This window comes from Callithrix jacchus, chromosome 19 (assembly GCF_049354715.1).
Source record: "Callithrix jacchus isolate 240 chromosome 19, calJac240_pri, whole genome shotgun sequence".
NCBI classification, from domain to species: Eukaryota; Metazoa; Chordata; class Mammalia; order Primates; family Cebidae; genus Callithrix; species Callithrix jacchus.
Genome location: NC_133520.1, coordinates 22,284,531 through 22,310,283, shown reverse-complemented (window position 1 = coordinate 22,310,283; position 25,753 = coordinate 22,284,531). Strand labels below are relative to the sequence as shown.

Here is a 25,753-nt window from a genome sequence, read left to right as displayed (position 1 = left end):
TAAAAATGAGGTTTTCTTCAAAGCCACTCTCTGTTGTGTTCTTAGAGTTGGGGTACCTAACAGTGGACCAGTAGCATTCACAGAAAGAAAAGGGAAGACCCCAAACTCCCTGGGGAACCTCAGAGCTATTGTCAGTACCTATTTAAAGCTCTCGGTATTCCCTACTATTACGTGGCTTTTGCTTAAACATGCCTTAATCGTGCTGAGTTTCAGTATTAGGATTATGGTCCAAAAGACAGTGTTGAGGTTTTAGCACAACTCTAAGGTATGGACTGTGCTTGTTCCACTTCTTGCTTAACATGTCTCAACTGTTTTTTACATTAAGAATTCAGTGAAAACATCAAAAAATAATAGTTTAAAGCAGCACAGTTATCTAATGACCACTGAAATACAGAAGTGTTCATTCATAAATAAACTGAACAAGAGCCTGCTTGGGCAGACTCTGGTCTTGGTAATCCCCCTTCCACCTCCTCTCGTCAGTTTCTTTGCGAAGCCCCTAGGTTGCAGTCCAGTCTCCTTGGCATTTCCTCAACACTGTAGCTGACTGCAGATCAGTAACATTGGTGGTATACTGTTCAGCGTATGACGGAGCTTTGCAAACACCAATGCCTGGCCCTATCCCAGAACAATCACAGGAGAGTTTCTGATTTAATATTAAAAGCTCTCCTGTAATTTTTGCACATTGATTTTGTATCCTGAGACTTTGCTGAAGTTGCTTGTCAGCTTAAGAAGATTTTGGGCTGAGACACTGGGGTTTTCTAAATGTACAATCATGTCATCTACAAATAGAGACAATTTGACTTCCTTTCTTCCTACTTCAATACTCTTTATTTCTTTTTCTTGCCTGATTGCCCCGACCAGAACTTCCAACACCATGTTGAATAGGAGTGGTGCGAGACGGCATCGTTGTTTTGTGCCGGTTGTCAAAGGGAATGCATCCAGCTTTTGCCTATTCAGTATAATACTGGCTGTGGGTTTGTCATTAATAGCTCTTATTATTTTGAGGTATGTTCCATTAATACTTAGTTTATTGAGAGTTTTTAAGCATGAAGCAGTGTTGAATTTTACCGAAGGCCTTTTCTGCATCTATTGAGATCATCATGTGGTTTTTGTCACTGGTTCTGTTTATGTGGTGGATTACATTTACTGATTTGCACATGTTAAACCAGCCTTACATCCTAGGGATGAAGCTGACTTGATCATGGTGGATAAGCTTTTTGATGTGCTGCTGAATTTTGTTTGCCAGTATTTTATTGAGGATTTTCACATCGATGCTCATGAGGGATACTGGCCTGAAATTTTCCTTTTTTGTTGTGTCTCTGCCAGGTTTTGGTTTCAGGATTATGCTGGCCTCATAAATGAGTTAGGGAAGATTCCCTCTTTTTTTCTTCTTTGGAATAGTTTCAGAAGGCATGGTACCAGCTCCTCTTTGTACCTCTGGTAGAAATCTGCCTGTGAATCCATCTGGTGCTGGGCTTTTTTTGGTTGGTAGGCTATTAATTACTGCCTCAATTTCAGAAATTGTTATTGGTCTATTTAGGGATTCAACTTCTTGGTTTAGTCTTGGGAGGGTGCATGTATCCGGGAATTTATCCATTTCTTTTAGATTTTCTAGTTTGTTTGTGTAGAGGTGTTCATAGTATTCTCTGATGGTAGTTTGTATTTCTGGGGGATCAGTGGTGATCTCCCCTTTATCATTTTTTATTGTGTCTATTTGATTCTTCTCTCTTTTCTTCTTTATTAGTCTGGCTAGTGGTCTATCTATTTTGTCAATCTTTAAAAAAAAACAGATCCTGGACTTGTTGATTTGAAGGATTTTTGGTGTCTCTATCTCCTTCAGTTCTGCTCTTAGTTACTTCTTGTCTTCTGTTAGCTTGTGAATTTGTTTGCTCTTGCTTCTCTAGTTCTTTTAATTGTGATGTTAGAGTGTCAATTTCAGATGTTTCCCACTTTCTCCTGTGGGAATTCATTGCTATAAATTTCCCTCTAAGCACTGCTTTAGCTGTGTCCCAGAGATTCTGGTATGTTTTGTATTTGTTCTTATTATTTTCAAAGAACTTATTTATTTCTGCCTTAATTTCATTATTTAACCAGTGGTCATTTAGGAGCAGGTTGTTCAGTTTCCATGTCATTGTGTGGTTCTGAGTGAGGTTCTTAATTTTGAGTTCTAATACGATTGCACTGTGGTCTGAGAGACTGTTTGTTGCAACTTCCGTTATTTTGCATTTGCTGAGGAGGGTTTTACTTCCAATTATGTGGTCAATTTTAGAATAAGAGTGATGTGGTGCTGAGAAGATGTATATTCTGTTTATTTGGGGTGGAGATTTCTGTATATGTCTGTTGATACTGATTCCTCTTGAATCAATGTGCAAAAATCACAAGCATTCCTATATACCAATAATAGACAAACAGCCAAATCATGAGTGAACTCTCATTTACAATTGCTACAAAGAGAATGAAATACCTAGGAATACCACTTACAAGGGATGTGAAGGACCTCTTCAAAGAGAAATACAAACCACTGCTCAAGGAAATAAGAGAGGAAACAAATGGATGGAAAAACAGTCTATACTCACGGATAGGAAGAACCAATATTGTGAAAATGACCATACTGCCCAAAGTAATTTATAGATTCAATGCTATCCCCAGCAATTGAATTTCTTCACAGAAGTAGAAAAAAAACTACTTTAAATTTCATATGGAACTAAAAAAGTGCTTGTATAGCCAAGACAATCCTAAGCAAAAAGAACAAAACTGGAGGCACCATGCTACCTGATTTGAAACAAGGCCATAGTAACCAAAACAGCGTGGTACTGGCACCAAAACAGATATACAGACCAATAGAAGCCTCAGAAATAAAGCCACACATCTACAACCTGATCTTTGACAAACCTGACAAAAACAAGCAACGGGGAAAGGATTCTCTATTTAATAAATGGTGCTGGGAAAACTGGCTAGCCATATGCAGAAACTTTCTTACATCTTGTACAAAACTGGACCCCCTTCTTTACATCTTGCACAAAAATTAACTCAAGATGGATTAAAGACTTAAATGTAAAGCCATAAAAACAATAGAAGAAAACCTAGGCAATAATATTTAAGACACAGGCATGGGCAAAGACTTCATGACCAAAACACCAAAAGCAATGGCCACAAAAGCCAAAATTGACAAATGGGATCTAATTAAACTAAAGAGCTTCTGCACAGAAAAGAAACTATCATCAGAGTGAACAGGCAATCTACAGAATGGTGGAAAATTTTTGTAATCTATCCATCCAATGAAGGGCTAATATCCAGAATCTACAAGGAACTTAAATTTACGAGAAAAAAAAAACCCTATCAAAAAGTGGGCTAAGGATACAGACAGACATTTCTCCAAAGAAGATATTTATGTGATCCATAAACATATGTAAAAAAAGCTAATTATCACTGATCATTAGAGAAATGTAAATCAAAACCACAATGAGATACTATCTCATGCCAGTTAGAATGGCAATCATTAAAAAGTCAGGTAACAACAGATGCTGGAGAGGATGTGGAGAAATAGGAACACTTGTACACTGTTGATGGGAGTGTACATTAGTTCAACCATTGTGAAAGACAGTGTGGCAATTCTTCAAGGATCTAGAACCAGAATTACCATTTGACCCAGTAATCTCACTACTGGATATATACTCCAAGGATTATAAATCATTTTACTATAAAGACATCTGCACATGTATATTTACTGCAGCACTGTTCACAATAGCAAAGACTTGGAACCGATCCAAATGCCCATCAATATAGACTGGATAAAGAAAAGGTGGCACATATATACCATGGAATACTATGTAGTCATAAAAAAGGATGAGTTCATGTCCTTTGCAGGGACATGGATGACTCTGGAAACCATCATTCTCAGCAAATTAACATAGGAACAGAAAACCAAACACTGCATGTTCTCACTCATAAGTGGGAGTTGAACAATGAGAACACATGGACACAGGGAAGGGAACATCAAACACTGGGGCCTGTCAGCGGGTGGGAGGTTAGGAGAGAGAAATATCTAATGTTGATGATGGGTTGATGGGTGCAGCAGACCACCGTGGCACATGTATACCTATGTAACAAACCTGCACATTCTGCATATGTATCCCAGAATTTAAAGTACAGTAATTTAAAAAAGGTCTAAAAAAAAAGCTCTCCTGATGATTCCAGAAGGTCCCTTGGGCCAAGAATCACTGACAACCTCATTCCCCAGGAGATGTGCCTCCGCTGGCACTCCATCCCCACCAGTGGGTTTTTCCATATGCACTGATCTTCATTTGTTGACATGTTTCTTGGGAAATATACCCTCTTTTTTTTTTTTTTTTTTGACGTGGAGCTTCTGCCTCCTTAGATTACAACCTAATTGAAGGCCATAAAATGTTTTTGAGTTTTCTTCCAATTCCATGCCTAGTTTAGTACTCAGTTCAACAAAAAACAACAAATAACAAAAAAGTTACTTTAAAATTTTGTTACTCTGCACAGAAAGCCAAACTGCCAGAGACCTCCAATGCTCTGCTTACTTATGGTGTGACCTCAAGCAAATTATTTTACCTTTCTGAGTTTCCATTTTCTTTACCTTTAAATAAGAAAATAAATTCCACCTCAGAGGACTTTGTGAGAACAACTCAACACTCAACGCATGGAGAGTAACATGCAAGACAGGAGGTGTGTGGGAGCCCACACTGTGCTTCTGGCCTTTTCACTATCTCCCTTCTTACTGTGTCACGGATCTTGCTGGGACTGTAACACAATATAAGGTAGATCCCTTTCTAAAACATAAAAACATTCTGGCCTCAAGGGTTTCAGGTAAGGAATTCTGGACCATTACTTAATTCCTCAAGTTGTAACATCTTTGCACCTGACTTCTTGGTAACTTATAGTTAGTAACAGCTTACATCAATTATCAAATCTAGCTACCACTAATAAAAAGATAATAAAAATGGTGGTCATTTTCCCACTTGGCAAGATTTTTTCATTGTGGTCAGGGTACAGATGACTTTTGGAGATAATGACAAGAAAGTTGCAAACTGAAGAATCCAACATCTGCTTGTCAACTGAAAGCTCCTTGAAAGCACGCTCTGTGTCTGTACCCCGCCTCCAAGATGATCATCCCTTCTAGTTTTCACTCATATGTAGTCCCCTCCCACACAGTACCAGGGCTGGTCTGTGTGATCAACAGCATACTGCGGAAGTGATGATACAGCACAGCACTCCTGAAGTTAGGTAGAAGACTGCTGCTTCTGTCTCTCTGATCACTTGTGCTGGAGGAAGCCAGCAGCCAGGCCATAAGGATACTCAAATACTGTATATGGAGAGGCCCACATTGGCAAAAAAGGGAAGCCGCCAACCAACAGTCAGCGAGAAACTCAGACCTGCCCACAACCATGTGGGTGATCCTGGAAGCAGATTATTTAGTCACAGCTGAGTCTTGAGGTGACTGTAGTACCAGCAGACAGCTCAACTGCAATCTCATAAGAAACCCTGAACCATCCAGTCTATGATGTTCCTAGATTCCTAACCCAAGGCACTGTGTGAGACAATAAATGTTTGGTATTTTAAGCTATGGGATAATAAATGTTTGCTATTTTAAAGATTCTAATTTGTGGGATAATTTCTTATGCAGCAAGAGATAACTAATACAGCATCATCCATCTTTACAGTGCCAGAGTCTAAAAAAAAAACTACTTGGGCACAAATTGGGTGCCAAAATCAGTATTTGCTGAATAAACAGCAAATGAATGCAGGAAACTCAATCTGTATCAGAAGACTTGAACTCAAATATCTAACATTCAAGAATACAAGGCAACAAGTTTTCTGACTGAATGACTTTTAAATGTGAAATTGCATTTAGAGCAGTTACTTTCTCTTCAAGTTCATTTGCATGGAAGTGAAAAAGGTTTCACTGAAGTTGCACCTGGTATACTTTGGGACTGCACTTATGTTGGCACACTTGAGTGACACTCTCTCTGATCTCGAAGCAAATGCCATGCTCCCGGGAAAGCACACACTTGAGAAAGTTACAGAAAAGCAACCCTTCAGCCAAAGAACAGTTTTCCCCAAGTGAGAAGCTACAGCGATCACTTGACAATCTATAACCTCACTGCTTATAATCCAGGAAATACCTAAGACTGTGGTTAATTTGATGGGAGTAAAATTATTTTTTAAAATTAGCCATATGTCCCATCTGTAAATTCCTCTCATTTTGAGGTAAGTAGCTTTTAGCATTTGTGTATAATTTTATTCAGGTGGACAGTATCTTTTTACACGCCTTCCTCCCTTCCTCCCCACCAAAAAATTGCTCTGCAACAGTAGCTGAACCTAAGTGCACCACAGAGCAGTTTTTTCTCTCTGTGGTCCCTTAGCTTAAGGTTCTAGTTTAAAAGTGTAGAAAAAAGATGCTGCAGTTCCAAGTACAGTTAAGAAAAAAAAAAAAGAAAGAAAAGAGAGAGAGGCTAATAAGGACTGAGGGATGCCTGACAGCAGATATTAGGTCATACGTGATTTTTACCCCCAGAACCTCAGCAGAAGAGTTGAAATCTCAAAATGTGTCCTGCATTAATGTTATCTTAATTGTAGTAAAGGGTATAATCTTGAATCTATTCTTGGCTTTCTTTCAGTGAATGAAACATATGCATTTTTTGCTACCTCGGGACATTTGGACATGCCTGGAACGTCCTGTCCAAGCCCCTTCTTAAGCGGTGGTAAATGGGAGTAAATAGAATCATACTAAAGCTCTCGCAGGAAGTCTGGGAGTCATCTTTTTCTCCCTACTTTGCCACAACTATTCATCAAGTCTTACTGCTTTTAACTCTGAAAATATATCTGGAGAATCTATCTTCTTCTCTCCTTCTGCCACTGCTACATCCCAAGCCCTCATCAGTCTCCACTGGGACCACTCTGAGTCTCCTATCTAGATGCTGGCTTCCACTCTTCCTGCCTCTCATCCATTCTTGGCAGCCTACAGGATTGTTTTAAGAATGTAAGCTGAATGAAGATTCTTCCCTACTTAAAAGTCTTCCTTACTTTTGAATAAAGTAAAAAATGTCTTACTTTGGTCTTCAAGTCCCTGTTGGTCTGACCCTTACCTGCCACTCTGCTCTATTTTTTGTTACTTCCTCACCACTACCATGTAGCCATACTAGCCTTCTTTCAGTTAACCAAACATTACTCAAACACGACTCCACATCTAGGGAGCAGCTGTGATTTTCCTAATTATTCTGTCCAAGCAGGGATTCATCCCCAACAGCTACCCCTTGTTCTTCTCAATTCTTGTATGCTGCTTACTTCCTTCAGAGCATTTATCATCACAATTTGGAACCATATTTGTCTCCCAGATGGCCTGTACATTCTAGAAAAACTCTGAGACTATTTTCTTAACAACTGCATTTGTGCCTATTAGGCATTACCCAGCAGGGTCTGAGACACTGCAGTCACTCGAGAATGTACTGGGCACACATAAGTGAAGGACATGTCACACAAGGGATGGGAGGTGAGGGAGTGTGGGGCGGGGGAGTGGTCGCCTTGCCACGAAGGTACCTTCCTGCAGCCCCGGCACTTACTTGCTGACAGGCCACTGCTAGCACTCATGGAGCGGCCTGGCTCAGGGCGGGATTTGGTGATAGATGGAATACTGACTGAGCCACTGAATACTGTCCGATTTTCCTGAGGCCGAGGGTTCTACAAGCAAAAGTGAGAGAGACATCCTTTAGCCAGAAAGAAACTGATTTTCTGCAGAGATGTCTATTTTTCACTAAATTACCAAGAAATAAAATTATCTTCAGCAGAATGATAGAGTAAGGAACGGCAGATTATATAGTCTTTCCCACGCACAAAAGCAATAAAACCCTAACATGAAGTAAATCTCATCCTAATCAGGGATAAGTACTTATACTTACTGAAACACTTATCAGTTACATGGTTAGATTTGAAAGTAAAGTGTAGAATTACATGGACATTTGCAGATAACTGAAAGCTTTTACTATGTATGACATTTTTTTGCTTAGCGCTGAATAAGTCCATTTGGAGAAAATTCTACTAAAATTATATTCTTCTCGAGAAAATGTTTTATTGATGTTATACCAAATGTGCCATTTATATGTTCACACCCCCAGTCACCAGGCATCTTTGCTGACTCACACCAATAGTAGTACTAGGATTAGAAATAACATGCTGCAATATTCACAACCCAGGTGAAGTTAGTTAATTTGGGAATATTAGTTTGAAAACTAATTTCTGATATAAATGGTCTGGATTTGATTTCTTAAACTGTATAAACAGACTTACATACATTTATTTGGAAGATTTATCTACTCTTCATTGATTTTTCCATTTAATTACTGAATGATTTTAGTGTCTGAGGCAGGAAAATGGGCCACGGAATGTTCTGCAAATCATACACCCCCTAAACGACAGACACAGAGGTGGTGTGTAGGGTGAGCTGTCTGGTTATTGCTGAACAGGAAGCATGCAGCCTCCCTAAAGGCCCCAACCTTTTTCAGACCTGGGGGATGAGATGTTGGGGCTGACAAAGGTCCAGAGGAGGGAAAAATATTTTAATATTCTTTATAAATCCTAGAGCAGGCAAGCTACATAAACCATTTTATTCACATGTCTTTTAACAGGCACAATGCTCTTCTCCATTTGTTGACATAATCCCAGCCTATGTAAGCATCTTCTGATGCAAATGGCCTAAATTTGATTTCTTATAAACAGATTTATATATATTTACTTGGAAAATTCATCCACTCCTTATTGATTTTTCTTTCATAGCTACAAAAATGATGGTAATCTTACTAGGCTACTGTCAGTCAGTCTCTCCTTCATTGCCTGCTCCTGAGAGTGTGCCATAAAGGCAGCATGGCAGCTATGAGCACAGGCTGTGGAGAGGGACTTGGCCCACTTACATCTGTGTTGTGCAGCTGACTGACAGCAGGGCTCAGGCTTGCTAAACTCCAAGTCCCAGCTCTCTAAGCTGTATTATGGAGATAATGACTGCCTCCTGGGGCTTGTCTCAGGATGAAGCTAATTACACTAGTAAAAAGAAAGCATGTAGCCCAGTCCCACTATGTACCTTTCCCCTGTTCTAGTAACAACCTCATATAGCCATCTGTAATATCACTTTCAAAATTCCTTTTAGTGACATTGAAACAGCAATTCTGGCCAGGCATGGTGGCTCAAGCCTGTAATCCCAGCACTTTGGGAGACCGAGGTGGGCAGATCACGAGGTCAGGAGTTTGAGACCAGCTTGGTCAATATGGTGAAACCCCTCTCTACTAAACATAAAAAAAATTAGCTGGGTGTGGTGGCACAAGTCTGTAGTCCCAGCTACTCAGGAGGCTGAGGCAGGAGAATCGCTTGAACCTGAGAGGCAGAGGTTGCAGTGAGCTAAGCTCACACCACTGCACTCTGGCCTGTGCAACAGAGCGTGACTCCATCTCAACAAAAACAACAGCAATTCTGCTTGGTGGTGCGGGGGACCACAAATTTTACATGTGTTAAACAAGATCTAACTCTATAACGAAAATGCAATGAAAGAAAATCACACATTAAAAGCAGTAAACAGTTCATTCTGTGACTTTTCCAAAGAATCAATTTGATAAGTAAAGCCAAATAGTTGAACTCCAAGTTAAAGTATAACATGCAACTTTCCTTTGAAAAGAGATGCTCTCTTCATATAATGCTATAGGCTACCATTACTATAGGGCAATCCTTTATCTTTTCTACACTATCAGAAAATCACATAGGTAGTCACAGTCACTAATACATTAACAAAACATGACTAGAAGATACATTTATTAACCTGGTATTCTCTAGGTGCTAACTAGCTCATTAATATTGTTGTTTTTTTTTATTATAAAAGTAATACTCATGAACTGTAGAATACATAATAAAAAAATTACGAGACCAAAAAAGTCACTTGTGAATTCACCAGATACTATGAACAATTTGATGTATTTCCTGCCTATCTTTTCTTCCAACATAATTTCTTTAAAAGACTTGATACTGTGTCATGCTGTTTTCAAATGCAAAAGAACACCAAGCTAACTAGTATATATTTTAAAAATGTTACAACTGTTTGCCTCATTTTATTGTTTCAAAAACACAATCTTTTCTCATCATTTTGGGCTCAGGAAAAATTACGCTTTTTTTCTAATAGCTTCACATAGAGAATACATTAGAGAAATGTATCCACATACCTGCCATACATTGATAAACTGTTTGTGGTATGACTTATGTTTATTTGTGACTTATGTTTCATGTTAATAGAAATCTAGCTTACCTAAATGGTTTTACAAGTTTCAGCAAGAGAAAAGCCCTAAATGCTTAAATTACATTTTGCATATTTTACTAAATGTACTCATACTTGCCCTTTAAACACAGAAACCCAGGGGAACACTGTTGGTAGGCACACCTCATCCACACTCACCATTTCAGGGTCCTCAGCTTTTGGGCTGACAGTTTAGTTTGTCCCGGTTATTTAGTAAGCACATGGTTCCCTAGCCTCAGTTCTTTAGTAATCTGGTAATTTCTTATACTGACTGCTATTACTACAACACTAAACTCTTCAGTACCTAATATAGTTAGGTACTGAAAGATATTTGCTGAATAAATAAATGGAAAGTGAATAGATTATATCTGCAATCCCAATTTTTGAATATTGAGATTAATTCAGTTGGCAATGTAATTTAAAAATATGATCCTTTCTGTAAAACACAGTGTTTCAGTTAATACTGAAGTTACAGACCTGTGTGTGTTTTAAAGATACAAGGTAACATTTTCTGCAAATGCTTAAAAGATGATGGTCTTCTTTGCTATAGTATTGCATAGGTTAAATAACTTAGAATACAATAAAATGAGCATAAATACTTAAGGCTTCTGAGGTTAAAAGAAACAAGCAATAAATAGATGTATTAATGTGGATAAAAAATATTTTTCAGTTGTAATAAAAGTCTAGAACTGGAACCTGAGGTTACAGCAAAACAACTAAAAAAGGGCCAAACTAGCACTCAGGAAGATATGCATTAATACCACTTGAAAAACTCCAAAGCCTACATTTTGAAGAATCATACATACTGAAAGTTGGCAACTGGTTGGTCCTAAATTTAACCACTGCCATCTATATGCCATCTACATGAATTTGGTTTATGTACCAAACTTGCAAAGTCCATGTAATTCTTAGCGCATTGTTTAAAGCAAATGCTTTTGTTTTTCTCTAAAAAAATAAAAAAATTAAAAGGGAAACAGTCAATGCTAGCAATTCAACAGTCATATATACAGGAGCAACCCTGTAAGACACACAAGCAACGTATGAACAATACAGCAAAGAAAAGCTCAAAGGAGATGGGAATATCAGTTTCAAGTTCTACATTTTGTTGTTGTTTTTCTGTAACCCTTAGGATATGTTGATGCTGTCCTTTCCTATTAAAAAAAACCTACCCTAGAATAAATAGCAAAAATTAAGACTATAAAATATACCTGTCACTTAGTAACACCATAGGCTGAAATAATAAAGGAATGACAAAAAAAAAAAAAAGTTTTGTTAAGAAAAAAGCTTATCATTCAGTCAGCTAGAGTTAAATAAACTTCACTACAAAGTGACAAGAAACCTAAGCCTCTGGTCCTTTCAAGGTACAAATATGCCTAAGATTAGGGTAAGACTTTCATTTGATGGTACAGTATTTCTAGTTATAGTGATTAACTAAAGTAACATTTCCATAGTCTTCTATATGCAAGTTATTACCAGGCCGGGCGCGGTGGCTCACGCCTATAATCCCAACACTTTGGGAGGCCAAGATGGGTGGATCACTAGGTCAAGAGATCGAGACCATCCTGGGCAACAAGGTGAAACCCCTTCTCTACTAAAAATACAAAAATTAGCTGGGCATGGTGGTGCACGCCTGTAGTCCCAGCTATTCGGGAGGGTGAGGCAGGAGAATTGCTTGAACCCAGAAGGCGGAGGTTGCGGTCAGCCGAGATCATGCCATTGCACTCCAGTCTGGGTAACAACAGCGAAATGCTGTCTCAAAAAAAAAAAAGAAAGTTATTATCATTTTTTTGAGACAGAGTCTTGCTCTATTGCCTAAGCTGGAATGCAGTGGTGCAATCATGGCTCTCTGTAACTTCAACCTCCCAGGTGCAAGTGATCTCCTCATCTTAGCCTCCCAAGTAGCTGGGACCATAGGCATGTGCCACCCATCCAGCTAATTTTTTATTTATTTGTAGAAATGGGGTCTCAGTATGGTTTCCCAGGCTTGTCTCAAACTCCTAGGCTCAAGTGATCCTCTTGCCTCAGCCTCCCAAAATGCTGGGATTACATGTGTGAGCCACTATACCCAGTGAAAAGTTCCTGATTAACATATACAAAATTCCTCTGGAATCCACTCGCTGCAGTCTAAGAAAACTAAGGCTTATTTTATCATGGTTACTTTGATTTTTGTCAGATTAAGATATTTAAGTGATATAATAATTTAAATGTCAACAACATTTAAAACATTATAATTTAGAATAATTTTACAATACAAACAAAAAATAAACTTCCCATCCTATAGGTAATTCTCTAATTGGAAAATTACTACATATATAAATACAAAAATTGATCTACTATTGTTCTAAGTTAGGGGACACTATGAGAAGGTGGTTTGCATGATACAATTAAAACATTTTATTACCTGCAAAACTAACTTTAGAAAATGTTCCCTTGAAGCTACTGTTAATGGATATATGAATATTCAGCTTTAATGGCCACCAGCTCTCCACCCTACTGCAAAGCCACTGGTAGCAAAGACGCAAGCTGAATGGAAGGGATCAACAGCAGCTGCCACAGTCCTTCAGAACACAGTATGCTTTTTAAATTTTCCTCTCTCTTTTTAGTTTTCTTACCTTGGATCCTGGTTGGAATTACATGCATTTCAGTAACTCAAAGATTAGTAAAATCTAACTTATTTTTGGAATTTTTGTTACTCATTGATTTTTTTACTTTGGAGATTTTTAAGCCTTTCAAAAAGGGGTTTATTGTACATAGGTCTGTGGACGGGCTCCACTACAGACTTTAACCTCACTAAATATAAAACATTTCACTGACGAACTGGTTATAGGGTAAGAAGCTAAGAAATTCAGAAATTCTGGGAGCCCTTTTCCTATTTGTTTTAACAGAATAGAGATCTATTTCTTAGGATGGGAAATTCTTAGGATGGGAAAATCTTTTACTAAACATAGACAAATCTTTAATACCATTTCAAAAATAAAAATGGAAATATTCCCTATTCCTCTATCTTCTTCCTCAAAGAAGAAACAAAATTGAAATCGGAAAGAAAGAAGAGGAAGATAAACAGAGGAAGAGGAAGAGTAGCTGTTTGGCAGAAGAGAAATAGGCCAAAGGAAAAGGTTCACAAGATGGTACCATCTCAGCGGTGTTATTTATTAAGGCAAGCAAAAGGAAATCCATACATGGTTAGTAAAAGTTAACTCCTGACTCAGCTGTTCATACCCTCAGAGTCATAAAGCTTGGTGTACCAGGGACAGAGCGCAGAGACGGGGAATATTCAGGGTTTATGGAATCAGGAGAGAGAAATTTTTCAGCAGAATTAACAGTCATGTGATAGATGTGTTCAAAGTTGATCGGAGAGGAGATCAGACCGGAGTGATGATGAGGGGATGGATAAGGGAAACCTGGCTATCAAAAAAAAAAAAAAAAAAAAAAAAGAAAAAAGGCAATAAGGTGATGAAAATGGATTCACATTTCACGCAACATGCACATAGAACAAATGAAACAGTATCTTATATCAGAGCTGAATCCTTAATGAAATACTTTTAGGCCTTAGAAAGTTAAATTTTGTAATACTCTTGCGAGTTACTTAAATAGCTGATTTGCAAAAGATCATTCTCTTTATAAAATTCTTCTTTTATTAATATAGTTAAGTAAGGAGAAATTGGACTCTCAGAGATACAGGATTTTCAGAGTTTAGTTCAGTATTTTCTTATGCAACACAATCAAAATATGGCAAAAATCTACAAAAAACATTAAGGATAGAAAAAGCAAGAAACAAGCAAGAAAATGAACAAGTGAACCTCCAACAGCTTCTAAATAGATGTGTTATGAAACTGTTTCTTTAGAAATCTAAAACCATGTAAAACGATTCCCTGATACTGTGTTTGGTTTTACTGATTTTATTTTCTTATAACAGTTAACCATGGAATATACTAATTATTGGTTTACCTTTGAGCAGCCCAAGTTTATCTCCATTTAGACACCCAAAAATAACATGTTTGTTTTTTAATAAGGTAAAAATCTTCCCTTCAATGTTCAGGTATATTTTTAAAAAATGAAATAATATCAAAGATAGACAAAAAAGCTTTTGAATCTAAGGACTAATTTTAGAGATAAAAAAACTACTTCTGAATATTCAGGAACTATCACTCAGTAGCCAGTCACCTTCTCTAATAGGAATTTTCAAGGTTCAGTTCTTGAAGAACAGTTACATTTCCTGAAAACATGATCCCTTCATTAGAGGCAGAGGGTGAATAACGTGCTGGAAAGAATGCTAACTGAATCCAGCATGGCATTCATGTTCCCATAAGCTGAGATGAACCTGCTTTGTAAAAACATCTCATTTACCTAGGCTTAAAAGAAATGCTCCTATGTAAAATCTTGTTTTTATTCTAGATATGAATAAAATGAGTACTTTCTGAGGTTGTACCAATGTACATGAAACTTTAAGAAGCAAAATTACCTCTTTAAGCTCCAGGATGTCATTAGGCTAGAAAATATACTTTTATTAACAATTTTAATAATGGATAAAAAGCTAGGAGAAATGAAATATGCTAAAAATAAATCTTCTAGAGGTAAAGTATTATTCTTGCATTCAAATTAGATAAAAATTTGTTGTTTATTACAAATAGCAACCACATATTAAAAACAATAAAATATTTTAAAAATTAAAGAAACATGCCATCTTATATTAATTGCTTATATTGACTTGGCTTGCTTAGCTTAGATACAAATAAAGTTTTGCATCTGATATAGGAAATAATAAAATGACTCCCTTAGCCTCACTGCCTCTTCCATATTCAAAAAGCAAACAATCCTGTCTAAAGATCATTTGGTACAAAAGAAACAGAATTAAATTTCTAAAGACATACAATAAACTTTCTAAGCTTATAAGTATTTCAAAGGAAAGCAATACTGATTTGAATAAATTAAAACATAAAAATGTCTGAGACATATCCTCTTTGACTAGATGACAACATGTAGCTTTGGTATTTAAGAACTCATATATGTTGACATTAGATAAATTTAACCCATCTTTATTTTATGAGACAGTCATAATAATTCTATTTCAATGGAAAGAACATATTAACATCTGAGAATATGTCAAGATATCACAAGCTTTTCAAGAGATACATACACAGGTAACAGGTATACATATTATTATTTTCAGACATGCATATTATTGTATTTAATAGTGTCTACTCTGAGATAAAGATGGTTCTGGGCACACAGTAAGTGTTCAATAATGTCTGTTAGATAATTAAATGGATGCCTATAAAAAGCCCCAGGTTATATGTCCTTTGGTAGTAAAACAGAAAAAAAGTCATGTGAAAATAAAATCTGGTTGTGAAGAACAGGAATTCAGACACATAAAATCTTTGATGCAAACTACACGTACAGATGAAGAAACAGGTTTCAAAAATTTACACCAACTTCTTGTCCTGGAAATACAAAAGCACTTACATGATAAGAAAACATTAAAGGAAGGAAAGGCACATTAAAAAGTAGATTGCAATGAGAAGGCAAAAAATCACTTGTGTTATTAATGCCAAAAAGAACCATTATCATGTGTTAACAATATCTTCCCTTGTTTTGCTTATCAATAAAGACTAGACCTTATTTTGAACATAAAATAAGATACAGATTTTTTTTTCTTTTTTCTCTTTCTCTCTTTTTAACTTTAAGTAGAAAGAAGAGGGAAGAAAAAGCAGAGTAAGGAGGGATCTCTGATATAAAAGTTCTTATAATGTTTGAAATCTGACATTTTGGCATCAAGGTGCACAGTCTTATTGGATATGAAGTCTGAAAGAACTCTGGAACATTAACAAACTGATTTTTTACCTGACAGCAGAAGGATACCAAGCAGAGCAACATTTTGTTAAATACTGTAATATGTGGGCTACAACAGAATGTCTACAAAAATTTTCTATAATACTTCTAGCTACATCGTTGGAATATATGAGATAAAAACATTCTGTTTAAAATGAAACACAAGTGTAAGAAATTTTAATTTTAAAAGAATCTATTAAAACTTTGTGACTACTGAAATAATTTTATATTTGCTGATGTTCTGCTTTGCAACTTATGTATTTGAAATCTGTATCCTGTTATCCCTACATAATGCTAACTATATATTATGTATTGAAAAAAACTACTAACTCAATTTAAAAAGTTTAATTAAAATAGGACACAGCATTTGACTTACCAAATATGTCATAAATATATTCACATTTCAACTGTTTATCACAGTTTAAAAAATTCTTTAAGGTGTTTTGTGCCTGACATCCCACCTTCCATAAGGAAAAACAATAGGCTTTGGACTCTATAGTTGTATTATGTTTACTTCTGAGGGTAAAGGAAAACCAGACTTAGGACTTTAAGCAGAATGGAGTGAAATCTGAGATCTTACTCCCAGGAAAAAGTTGAAAAAAAAAAAGTATCTTTTAAATATGACAAAAAAGTATAACAGATTTAGTATTTAGTGTCCGTGACCTGAATTTAAAAAAATTACTATATCAAGATTAGCTGTAATCTAGTTTTTGCACTTTATATTTACGCAGCACAGCTAACTAATCCTATTCCAAAAATATAAGTGATTAATGAGATTGATTTGAACTACATTAAGTATATTACTATGAATATATAATAATAATATCTTGATATTATTGGTAATGGTAATTAGAATGTCACATTCATTCATAGGCAAGCAGAGCCAACTGATGAACTGAGATATTTACAATGAGGAACTCAAGACTTGAATGTAGATTGTTTTTCTTCCAATGAAATAAATGCAAATTTCCCTTTAAAGGTTTTTTTTAAAATTTAAAAGAACTTGACTATACAGTGAAACAAATTATCAATTAGTGATAGATATTTATATCTTCTATCACTATAGTGTTGATAATGTGGTTAACTAAGATTTCCTTAGAGAGCAATTGGGTCAAGATTCACAAATCTTCTCCCAAATTGCCAGGAAATATAAATTATACTTAAAATTCTGTGCAAAATTTAGCAACTATCGCTACCAATCAAAAGTGTCGTTTCAAAGTTTTAATAGTATGCTAAGACAACTATGGTACTGAAATGTACAGAGTCTGGCCAATTCCACTAATATTCTTAATTTAAACATGACAAGTCTGAGAGCCTAATCTTCATATTGTTAAAACACAATAGTTCTCCAATGCTGTACTTATTTTCTTTTTTTTGAGACAGGATCTTGCTCTGTCGCCCAATTTAAAGGCAATTATAGCTCCCTGCAGTCTTAATCTCCTGGGCTCAAGTAATCCTCCCACCTCAGGCTCCTAAGAAACTAGGACTACAGGCACGAATCACCATGCCCAGCTAATGTTTTGATAGAAATGGATTTTGGCTGGGTGTGGTGGCTCACACCTGTTATCCCAGCACTTTGGGAGGCGGAGATGGGTGGATCACAAAGTCAGGAGTTCAAGACCAGCCGGACCAACATGGTGAAACCCTGTCTTTACTAAAAATACCAGAATTAGCCGGGTATAGTGGTGGGCACCTGTAATCCCAGCTACTCAGGAGGCTACGGCAGGAGAATCTCTTGAACCTGGGAGGCGGATGTTGCAGTGAGCCGAGATCATGCTGTTGCACTCTAGCTGGGGTGACAAAGCGAGAGTCCTTCTCAAAAAAAAAAAAAAAAGAAAAAAGAAATGGGGTCTTGCTATGTTGCCTGGGCTGGTCTTGAACTTCTGGCCTCAAGCAATCCTCATGCCTTGGCCTCCCAAAGTGCTGGGATTACAGGCATGAGCCACCACATCCAGTCTATGTTATATTTTTTTCATGTACAACTGACCAGGTGACATGTTGTAAATGGGCAAAGGAAAAAGATTTAGTTTCACAATTATCAGAGTGATGTGACCACTAATGACGAAGCTAATGTGGTTCTCTTGAGGTTGGAGATGGGGAAGAGTAGGCCAAATATTTGTTCTGATTTGCTAAAATGTAGTGAAATTTTAGTGAGCTGGTAACCACATTCCAAACTTGGTATAGAACCTCTCCAAATCTGGTAGTTTCTTCTACCAACAATAGTAAATCTAGGCATGGGAGAAATTCTCCAATACGGAGCTAAATAAGAACTTGATTTGTTTGGCTTCTGACAGATGTCTAAATTTTGTGTTTTGTTCATCAGGTATGTCATCATACATATTAGACATATTGTGGTATAATGAGAGAAACATTTCCTCATTACATTCACATATCCTTTGAAGTCTATGAAGTCTATGTATTTAAGCCCACATATTTACATTCCCCTCCTACTAGCACGTTTTTACATTCACTCTTAATTCCTCTTACCATGGGAAGGTCTTTTAGGATCTGTATTCCATCTCCAGGACCCATGTGTGCTATGTGGTTAAAATTAGTTGGATTAGAAATTAATTTATTTCTCATTTCTGGATCTCGTAGCATCTCCCTGTAATACAAAGCATCTGCTTAGACACTTTAACCAAATTTATGTCATTTATAAAAAAATTAAGCATACTTAATATTCTTAATAAAAACTGTTAAATCACATTAATAAGAATAAAACTAGAGTAACGGAATATACTCAATTAAAAATTTACTTCCTAAGAATGTTTTGTTTTAAATTTTAAATAAAGGATCTTATAATTTTAGGTGGAAAAGTAAAGAGGGTCCTTCTAAATACTTAAGACATCGAAGAAGCTCTATGCTATGTTACATATAATTGTGAACATTTTATGTGTGTCTTTAAAAATGATTAATAACACTTCAGAAATGATTTTATATGTAACTGTAAATACTACAACACTCCTGTTTGCTCATGAAGAGAGTAGTCTGAACTTCTTAGACATACAGTAAACTTGTATGCACAGTTACGTTCTATGCTTATATTGTAGAAGAGGTAGACAATACAAAAATATGACTATTGTATATACATACAGAAGGGAATAAAAATAAGGTCCTTAATCTGGTACATACTCACAACTTTGAGAATATCAATTAAACTGGCATTGAGAAGTTACATTCATTATTGGGTTTTGACACCACAGATGAATGAGATTTTCAGACACCCAATTTTTCTTCCAAATCAAATATAGTATCATCACCAAGTAGCCCTTCAGATGGTACAAGCATGCATGGATGATAGTACAGGTTAAGAATCTACCTCCTCTGCTGCATCCTTTCCTCTTCTGGAACTCTGAAGGAATAACGCCGCTTATTGTTAATATTTCTAACCATTTGTTTCCGACTATTATCTGATGTTTCAGGAACTACCAGTTCATCCCCTTCTGTTAAAAAAAAAACACAAACAATAATGATGTTCTTTAAGCTGCTAAAATGATTTTTATCTATTAGTCTCCAAGACAGTCCAAACATTTATTAGTAATACAAGTATATGCAATTCTGGTTTTTAAACGTTGTGTTGATAATCACAGTAAGATTTAATAGAACCTATGTAAACAGGTAATATGCTGAAAGTAAACATAGCTTACAAAACATACTTTCACTTTTACTTGATTATAAACATAGTGTGACATAATTTTACTTGAAGAAAACTGTAGTTGTCTTGGTGTCCTGTCACTCTGCTCAGCCACACCACCCTGGTATCTCAATACTGTATTTTCTCTCCCTCTAGATATTGATTGCAATGGCTTAGGGTGTTGTTAAAGAGCTATTATTGTTACCCTAAACAGTAATCAGGCATAAATGGTAAGCTATTTGTGTAAATAACAATTACAACTATCTTTATATAAAAAAACTTCCTTTGCAAGTTTCAATCTATGAGATATGGAGTAAAAAGGAGCTGTGCTCCCACTACCCTTCCTTTACAAAAGGTAAGAATCTGTCACTTATAAAATATAGGCAGAGTAGGGTTACGGTAATTCTTAAGGGCCTAGGATTTTTTTGAATAGTAAATGAGCACTGGCTTCAACTTAAAGCTGTAACTACATTAATCTCAACAAGAGACAGCCTGTTCTTTGAAGCCAGGCACTGACTTCTCTCTAGCTATGAAAGCACTAGATGGCATCTTTTTTTATTTTTTTATTGCATGGCATCTTCTTCCTATAGAAGTCTGTTTTATCTAAACTGAATATGTATTGTTCATGTAGCCACCTTCATCAATTTTCTTAGCTGTGTCTTCTGGATAAATTGCTGCAGCTTATACATCAGCATTTGCTGTTTCACCTTGCACTCTTACGTTACAGAAATGGCTTCTTTCCTTACATCAGATGAGCTAAACTCTGCCAGCTTCAGACTTTTCTACTTCAGCTTCCTGATTGCTCTCAGCTTTTACAGAACTGGAGAGAGAGCTTTGCTCTGGATTAGGCTTTGGCTTAAGGGAATGTTGTGGCTGACAGTCTATCCAGATCACAAAAACTTTCTCCGCAACACCAATGAGGTTGTTTCACTTTCTTATCACTCGTGTGTTCTCTGTAGCAGCACTTTTAATTTCTTTCAAGAACTTTTCCTTCACACTCATGATTTGGCTAACTGGTGTGAGAAGCCTCGCTTGCAGCCTATCTTGACTTTCAACGTGTTTTCCTCATTAAGTTTAATCATTTCTAGCTTTTGATTTAAAGTAAGAGATGTGCAACTCTTCTTTTCAGTTGAACACTTAGAGTCTATTGTAGGGTTATTAATTGGCCTAATTTCACTTCTGTTGGTTCTCAGGGAATAGGGAGGGCCAAAGAGAGGGAGGGAGACCAGGGAACAGCTGCTTGATGGAAAAGTCAGAACACACACATTAATCAATTAAGTTTGGCATCTTATATGGGCATGGCGTGTGGCACACCAAAACAATTCCAATAACCTCAAATTTGGATCACTGATCACAGATCACCGTAACAGATAGAACAATAGTGAAAAAGTTTTAAATACTGCAAGAATTACCAAAATGTGAATGAGACATGAAGTCAACACATGCTGTTGGAAAAGTGGCACCAATGGACTTACTGGAGGCAGGGTTGCCATAAACCTGCGATTTGTAAAAAATATAGTATCTGTGGAGCATGATAAAGTCGCGCACAATAAAATGAGGTATGCCTGTATAAAACTAAGTACAAGTCTTGAAAGTGAAGAATCTAAAGCTTACATTTCATTAACTTCATGAGATATCCATCTCTGAATGAGAATCACGTCCAAAATCTGAATATCCTTTCCTAAGTAATAATGGAATATCCTCTTAGCATAGACTTCTGCTGTTTCACCAACCTGTTCACCAAGAAACCTCTGGTTCCAAGAGAATGTATCAAGGCACTGAACCAGAAATCAAGCAATTTTGTGTACTCCAGTAATTATAACACAAAAATAAAACCAAAAAAAAAACAAAAATAATCACACACACAAAAAACTTCTGATGGATCTTTCTGATAGTAGAAAAGACGAATTTATTGGAGGAATATGGGGTAGGTGGGAGAAGAGCATTAAGATAATAATTTCAGTACCCCAAAATAATGGGTCTAAAAGTTTTAATGTGCTTTCTTGAGGCCCATAATTTTACTTACATTTAAGTCTACTTAAATTATTCTAAATACTGGCTGGGCATGATGGCTTAGGCCTATAATCCCAGTACTTTGAGAGGCTGAGGAGGGTGGATCATTTGAGGTCAGGAGTTCAAGACCAGCCTGGCTAACATGGTGAAACTCCATCTCCACTAAAAATAAAAAAAAAAATTAGCCAGGTATGGTGTCGCACACCTATAATCCCAGCTACTTGGAAACCTGAGGTGGGAGGATCACTTGAATCTGGGAGGCAGAGATTGAGCCAGAATGTGTCACTGCACTACAGCATGGGGAACCGAGTGAGACTCCATCTCAAAAAACAAAATTTTTTTTAAATACATAATGTACCGTAAGTACATCTTTGCTAACAAACCTGTCACAAGAGTTCAGAAATTTACAAATATTTCTGTTCAACAGAAATTTGCTGCTATGACATGAAAATGACTTTATTATATAGAAGAGGGCACTATAATAATATTTGTTAAAAGTGAGTTAACTATTTGGACACACTCTGGCAAACAACATTTAATTCTAGGTGGACAGTCTCCCTGCAATTTTATGTGTGGTATGTAATGACATGAATGACAGTCTCACCTCAATATTTTGGTCACTGACCAAATATCCTCCCTCCTGTCTGTAACACTCTGGGTCTCCATTCCCTCTCCTGATTCTGGGCACTCCCATGATTCTCCTCTCTTTCCTGCATCTTTCTATGCTGACATCACCACTTCCGAAGTGCTAGGCCCTGTACACTGGCAGGAGACATGTTCCTGAAGACATATTCTTTAACTCTAGGTGAGTGTTTATAATTTTAATGTTAAAAATTTTGGTTAGGTTCTACAATGTTGGAAATACAGAAGATATAATCAGCTACACTTTCTCTACTTACCCAAGTACTCCACAGAAAAATAACAAGATACGTTAATCGAATATAGAATGACTTAAACAGAATGACTTTTGGCTCAGTAATTTATTTTAATATATTAAGACTGTGATAGTAGCCAACATCACAGACTTGGAGTAAGATACACCTGTGATGAAATCTGGACTTGGGCACTCATTATTCATGTGACCTTGGGCAGTCAGCTTAGAAACATTATTTCCAATGAAGCTATCCCTATGAATATATATTTATTTTCTTACCTGCCATCTTATTTTTGAAATATATTAATCTAATGGTCTCCAACCCTAAAAGATTTAATGATCCTTCATTGTTTAAGGGTCGAACCTAAAATTAAAAAAACACAATTAGTATTTCAACAAAACCTTTAAAAATTAAATCATAAAACTTTTGTTGTGCTTATAAAGCACAACTTTTTAAGATTTCTCAATTATCTACTTCAAAATATAGTCCTCTCAGAAAAATCAACTGAGAATCAATTCCAGTCAATAATTCTGATTAGAAAGGTATAATACTATCTAATTTAAACAAACAAACTTACAAAGATAACATTTTAAAGAAAGTCTATTCTAGGCGAATGGATAAATAAGTAGAAATACATTTAAACCTTAGACTTTTTAAAGCAATTAATGACCTAATAGTTATACTAAGAAGATATCAAAAGAGCTGATTTATGAATTTTTACTATTAAAAACTGAATGCATACATATGATGGAGATGGAAGGGTAGATCACTTGGGAAAGGAGGGACTGCCAGTAAACAGTGATTGAGCAACTGGTTATATGGAATCAATAAAATCCAATCTCTACTTCACACCATACACAAAAGCATCAATTTCACATGGATTAAGAACATAAATGTAATAGGCTAACCTTTACAATGTTTGGAGGTTGAATATATACATTCTAAAAAGATTTTTTTTTTAAAGTAAAACGTTTGGAGGAGATCTGTATCTTATGACCTTAAGATAGGAAAAAGTGGCTTAAACAAGAGAAAAAAGACAAACACAAAGGATAAGAAAGGCATATTTAACTACATTAAAATTAGTAACTTCTGTTCAGCCAAACACAAATGAATAAATAGGTCACAAAGAAGAAAAAGATTTACATATCCATTATTAACCAGTAACCACAATGTATAAAGAATTCCAATAAATAAGAAAACTATGGCCAATCCAATAGCAAAATGAGCAAAAAACATGACCAGGCATCTCATGGAAGAGGAAATATAAATGATGAATAAGCATACAAAAGACTTTTAACTACACAGTTAATTAGGGGCATGCAAACTGAAATTTCAATGAGATACTACTTTGTAACCATTTATAAAACCTATGAATTGTGACAATGGAAAGTACCAGGATGTGAATCAGAATTCCTTTATGCTGTTGATGGGAGTATCGGTTGGTACAAATACTTTGGAAAATAATATGACACTATCTCATAAAGCTGAATAACTGAACTCCCTATGTCCTATCAGTTCTGCTTCTAGGTATATGACTTAAACTCCTAGAAACATATTCCAAAAAACATATGCAGAAAAATCACAATTGGAAAAGCTAGTAAATAATTCAATGTCTACCAATCACAGAATAAACAGTGGTAAGTTCACCCAACAGAATATTTTATAGTATTGAAAAGCTATAAACTATGGTATATGTAACAACATGAATGAATGAAACTCGGTGGATGAGTAAAGAAAGCAAGATATAAAATCACTATATATTATAATGTTTTATAAAGTTCAAAATAAAGCAAAACTAAAAGATATATTGTTTAAGAATACTTAAATATGCAAATATTCTGTATTTTAAGAAAAGCAAAGGAATGATAAGCACAACATGATGCAGTTTGCAGTTACATAAGTGATGTTCTGATTCTCAGGTTATGAGGTAGGTTCATGAGTTTATTACTATGCTTCACAAAGGCCATCTATCTATTCTTTCACATATATTAGAAAAATTACATGACAAAAATTAAAACCAGGGTTGGGCGTAGTGGCTCATGACTGTAATCCCAGCACTTTGGGAGGTCAAGGTGGGTGGATCACTTGAGTTCAGAAGTTTGAGGCTAACCTGTTCAACATGGTAAAACTCTGTCTCTACTAACCACACAAAAATGAGCAGGGTGTGGTGGTGTACACCTGCAGTCCCAACTACTCGGGGGACAGAGGTGGGAGTATCGCTTGAACCCAGGAGGTGAAGGCTGCAGTGAGCTGAAATCATGCCACTGTGCTCCAACCTGGATGACAAAGTGAAATCTCAAAAAAAAAAAAACAACTATTCTCTAAACCCTGTCCCCCAACTAATCATACATGCTAAATATATATCACATCGATCTATATAAAACTACTGGTCTTCATTTTTGCAAACTAGCAGGTCTATACTCGTAAAAATTCTTTGTTATGGAAAGATAGGATTATATGTTAAGAAAAAAATTACATTTTATTAGGAAAATATGAAACCTTTGTTTTTCAATCATGAGACACTTAAAGAGTTTTGGTTCCAAGTTTAATCAATTTCTAGCCTGTGAAATCTGTCCTCACAGGATTAAACACTGGGTAAATAACAGTTATAATTCATAACAATGATGTATTCCTTCAGAGTTCCTTAATCCAAAAGTGGAAGATAACAATGACATTTTATTTTAGGTTGTAGGATATATTCTAGTTGTTCATAATAATAACAAACATACTTTGCATAAAACAAATATAGTAAGATTAATATGGTTTTAGATATGCATAAGGAAATTAACCAACTTGATTTTTATTTTCTTACTCTTAGCAAAGTCCCTAACTGCCAATTACAGATGCCAGAAAATGCTGTGTTAATTTAAAAAAATTACTATGTGGTAATTTAGTGTTTTCACTTACACACAGTTGGCTTAGCTCACATTTTAATGTTAAATTACCTTTTTGAGAGGAAGAGTCTGAATCCATTCCATTGAGTTCACATCAAAGATATCAACTGCATTTTCACTGTACACTGAGAGATATGGTGCGTTGTAACCTGGGAGAAGGAAAGGAGGGGACAGCTTGCGGATGACTTTTAACTATTAAACCCCAAATATTTTG

The 25,753-nt window shown here is 36.0% G+C and overlaps 1 protein-coding gene across 34 annotated transcripts in view; it reads right to left on the bottom strand.

Moving 5' to 3' along the window:
- The window catches only part of CDC42BPA (CDC42 binding protein kinase alpha), a 327,482-nt gene that overhangs the window by 5,631 nt on the left and 296,098 nt on the right, over positions 1-25,753 (bottom strand). For 19 of the 34 annotated variants that reach the window (XM_017966458.4, XM_078356686.1, XM_078356683.1 and 16 more), the window contains 6 exons: positions 25,591-25,688; positions 22,924-23,008; positions 19,443-19,566; positions 18,611-18,728; positions 13,514-13,699; positions 7,587-7,704 (listed from right to left, as the gene is read on the bottom strand). In XM_017966458.4, the coding sequence (XP_017821947.3) occupies positions 7,587-7,704; positions 13,514-13,699; positions 18,611-18,728; positions 19,443-19,566; positions 22,924-23,008; positions 25,591-25,688 (729 nt within the window). The remainder of the gene's footprint in view (positions 1-7,586; positions 7,705-13,513; positions 13,700-18,610; positions 18,729-19,442; positions 19,567-22,923; positions 23,009-25,590; positions 25,689-25,753) is intronic. The other 15 variants (XM_078356692.1, XM_008985309.5, XM_078356679.1 and 12 more) reach the window with 1 other exon arrangement.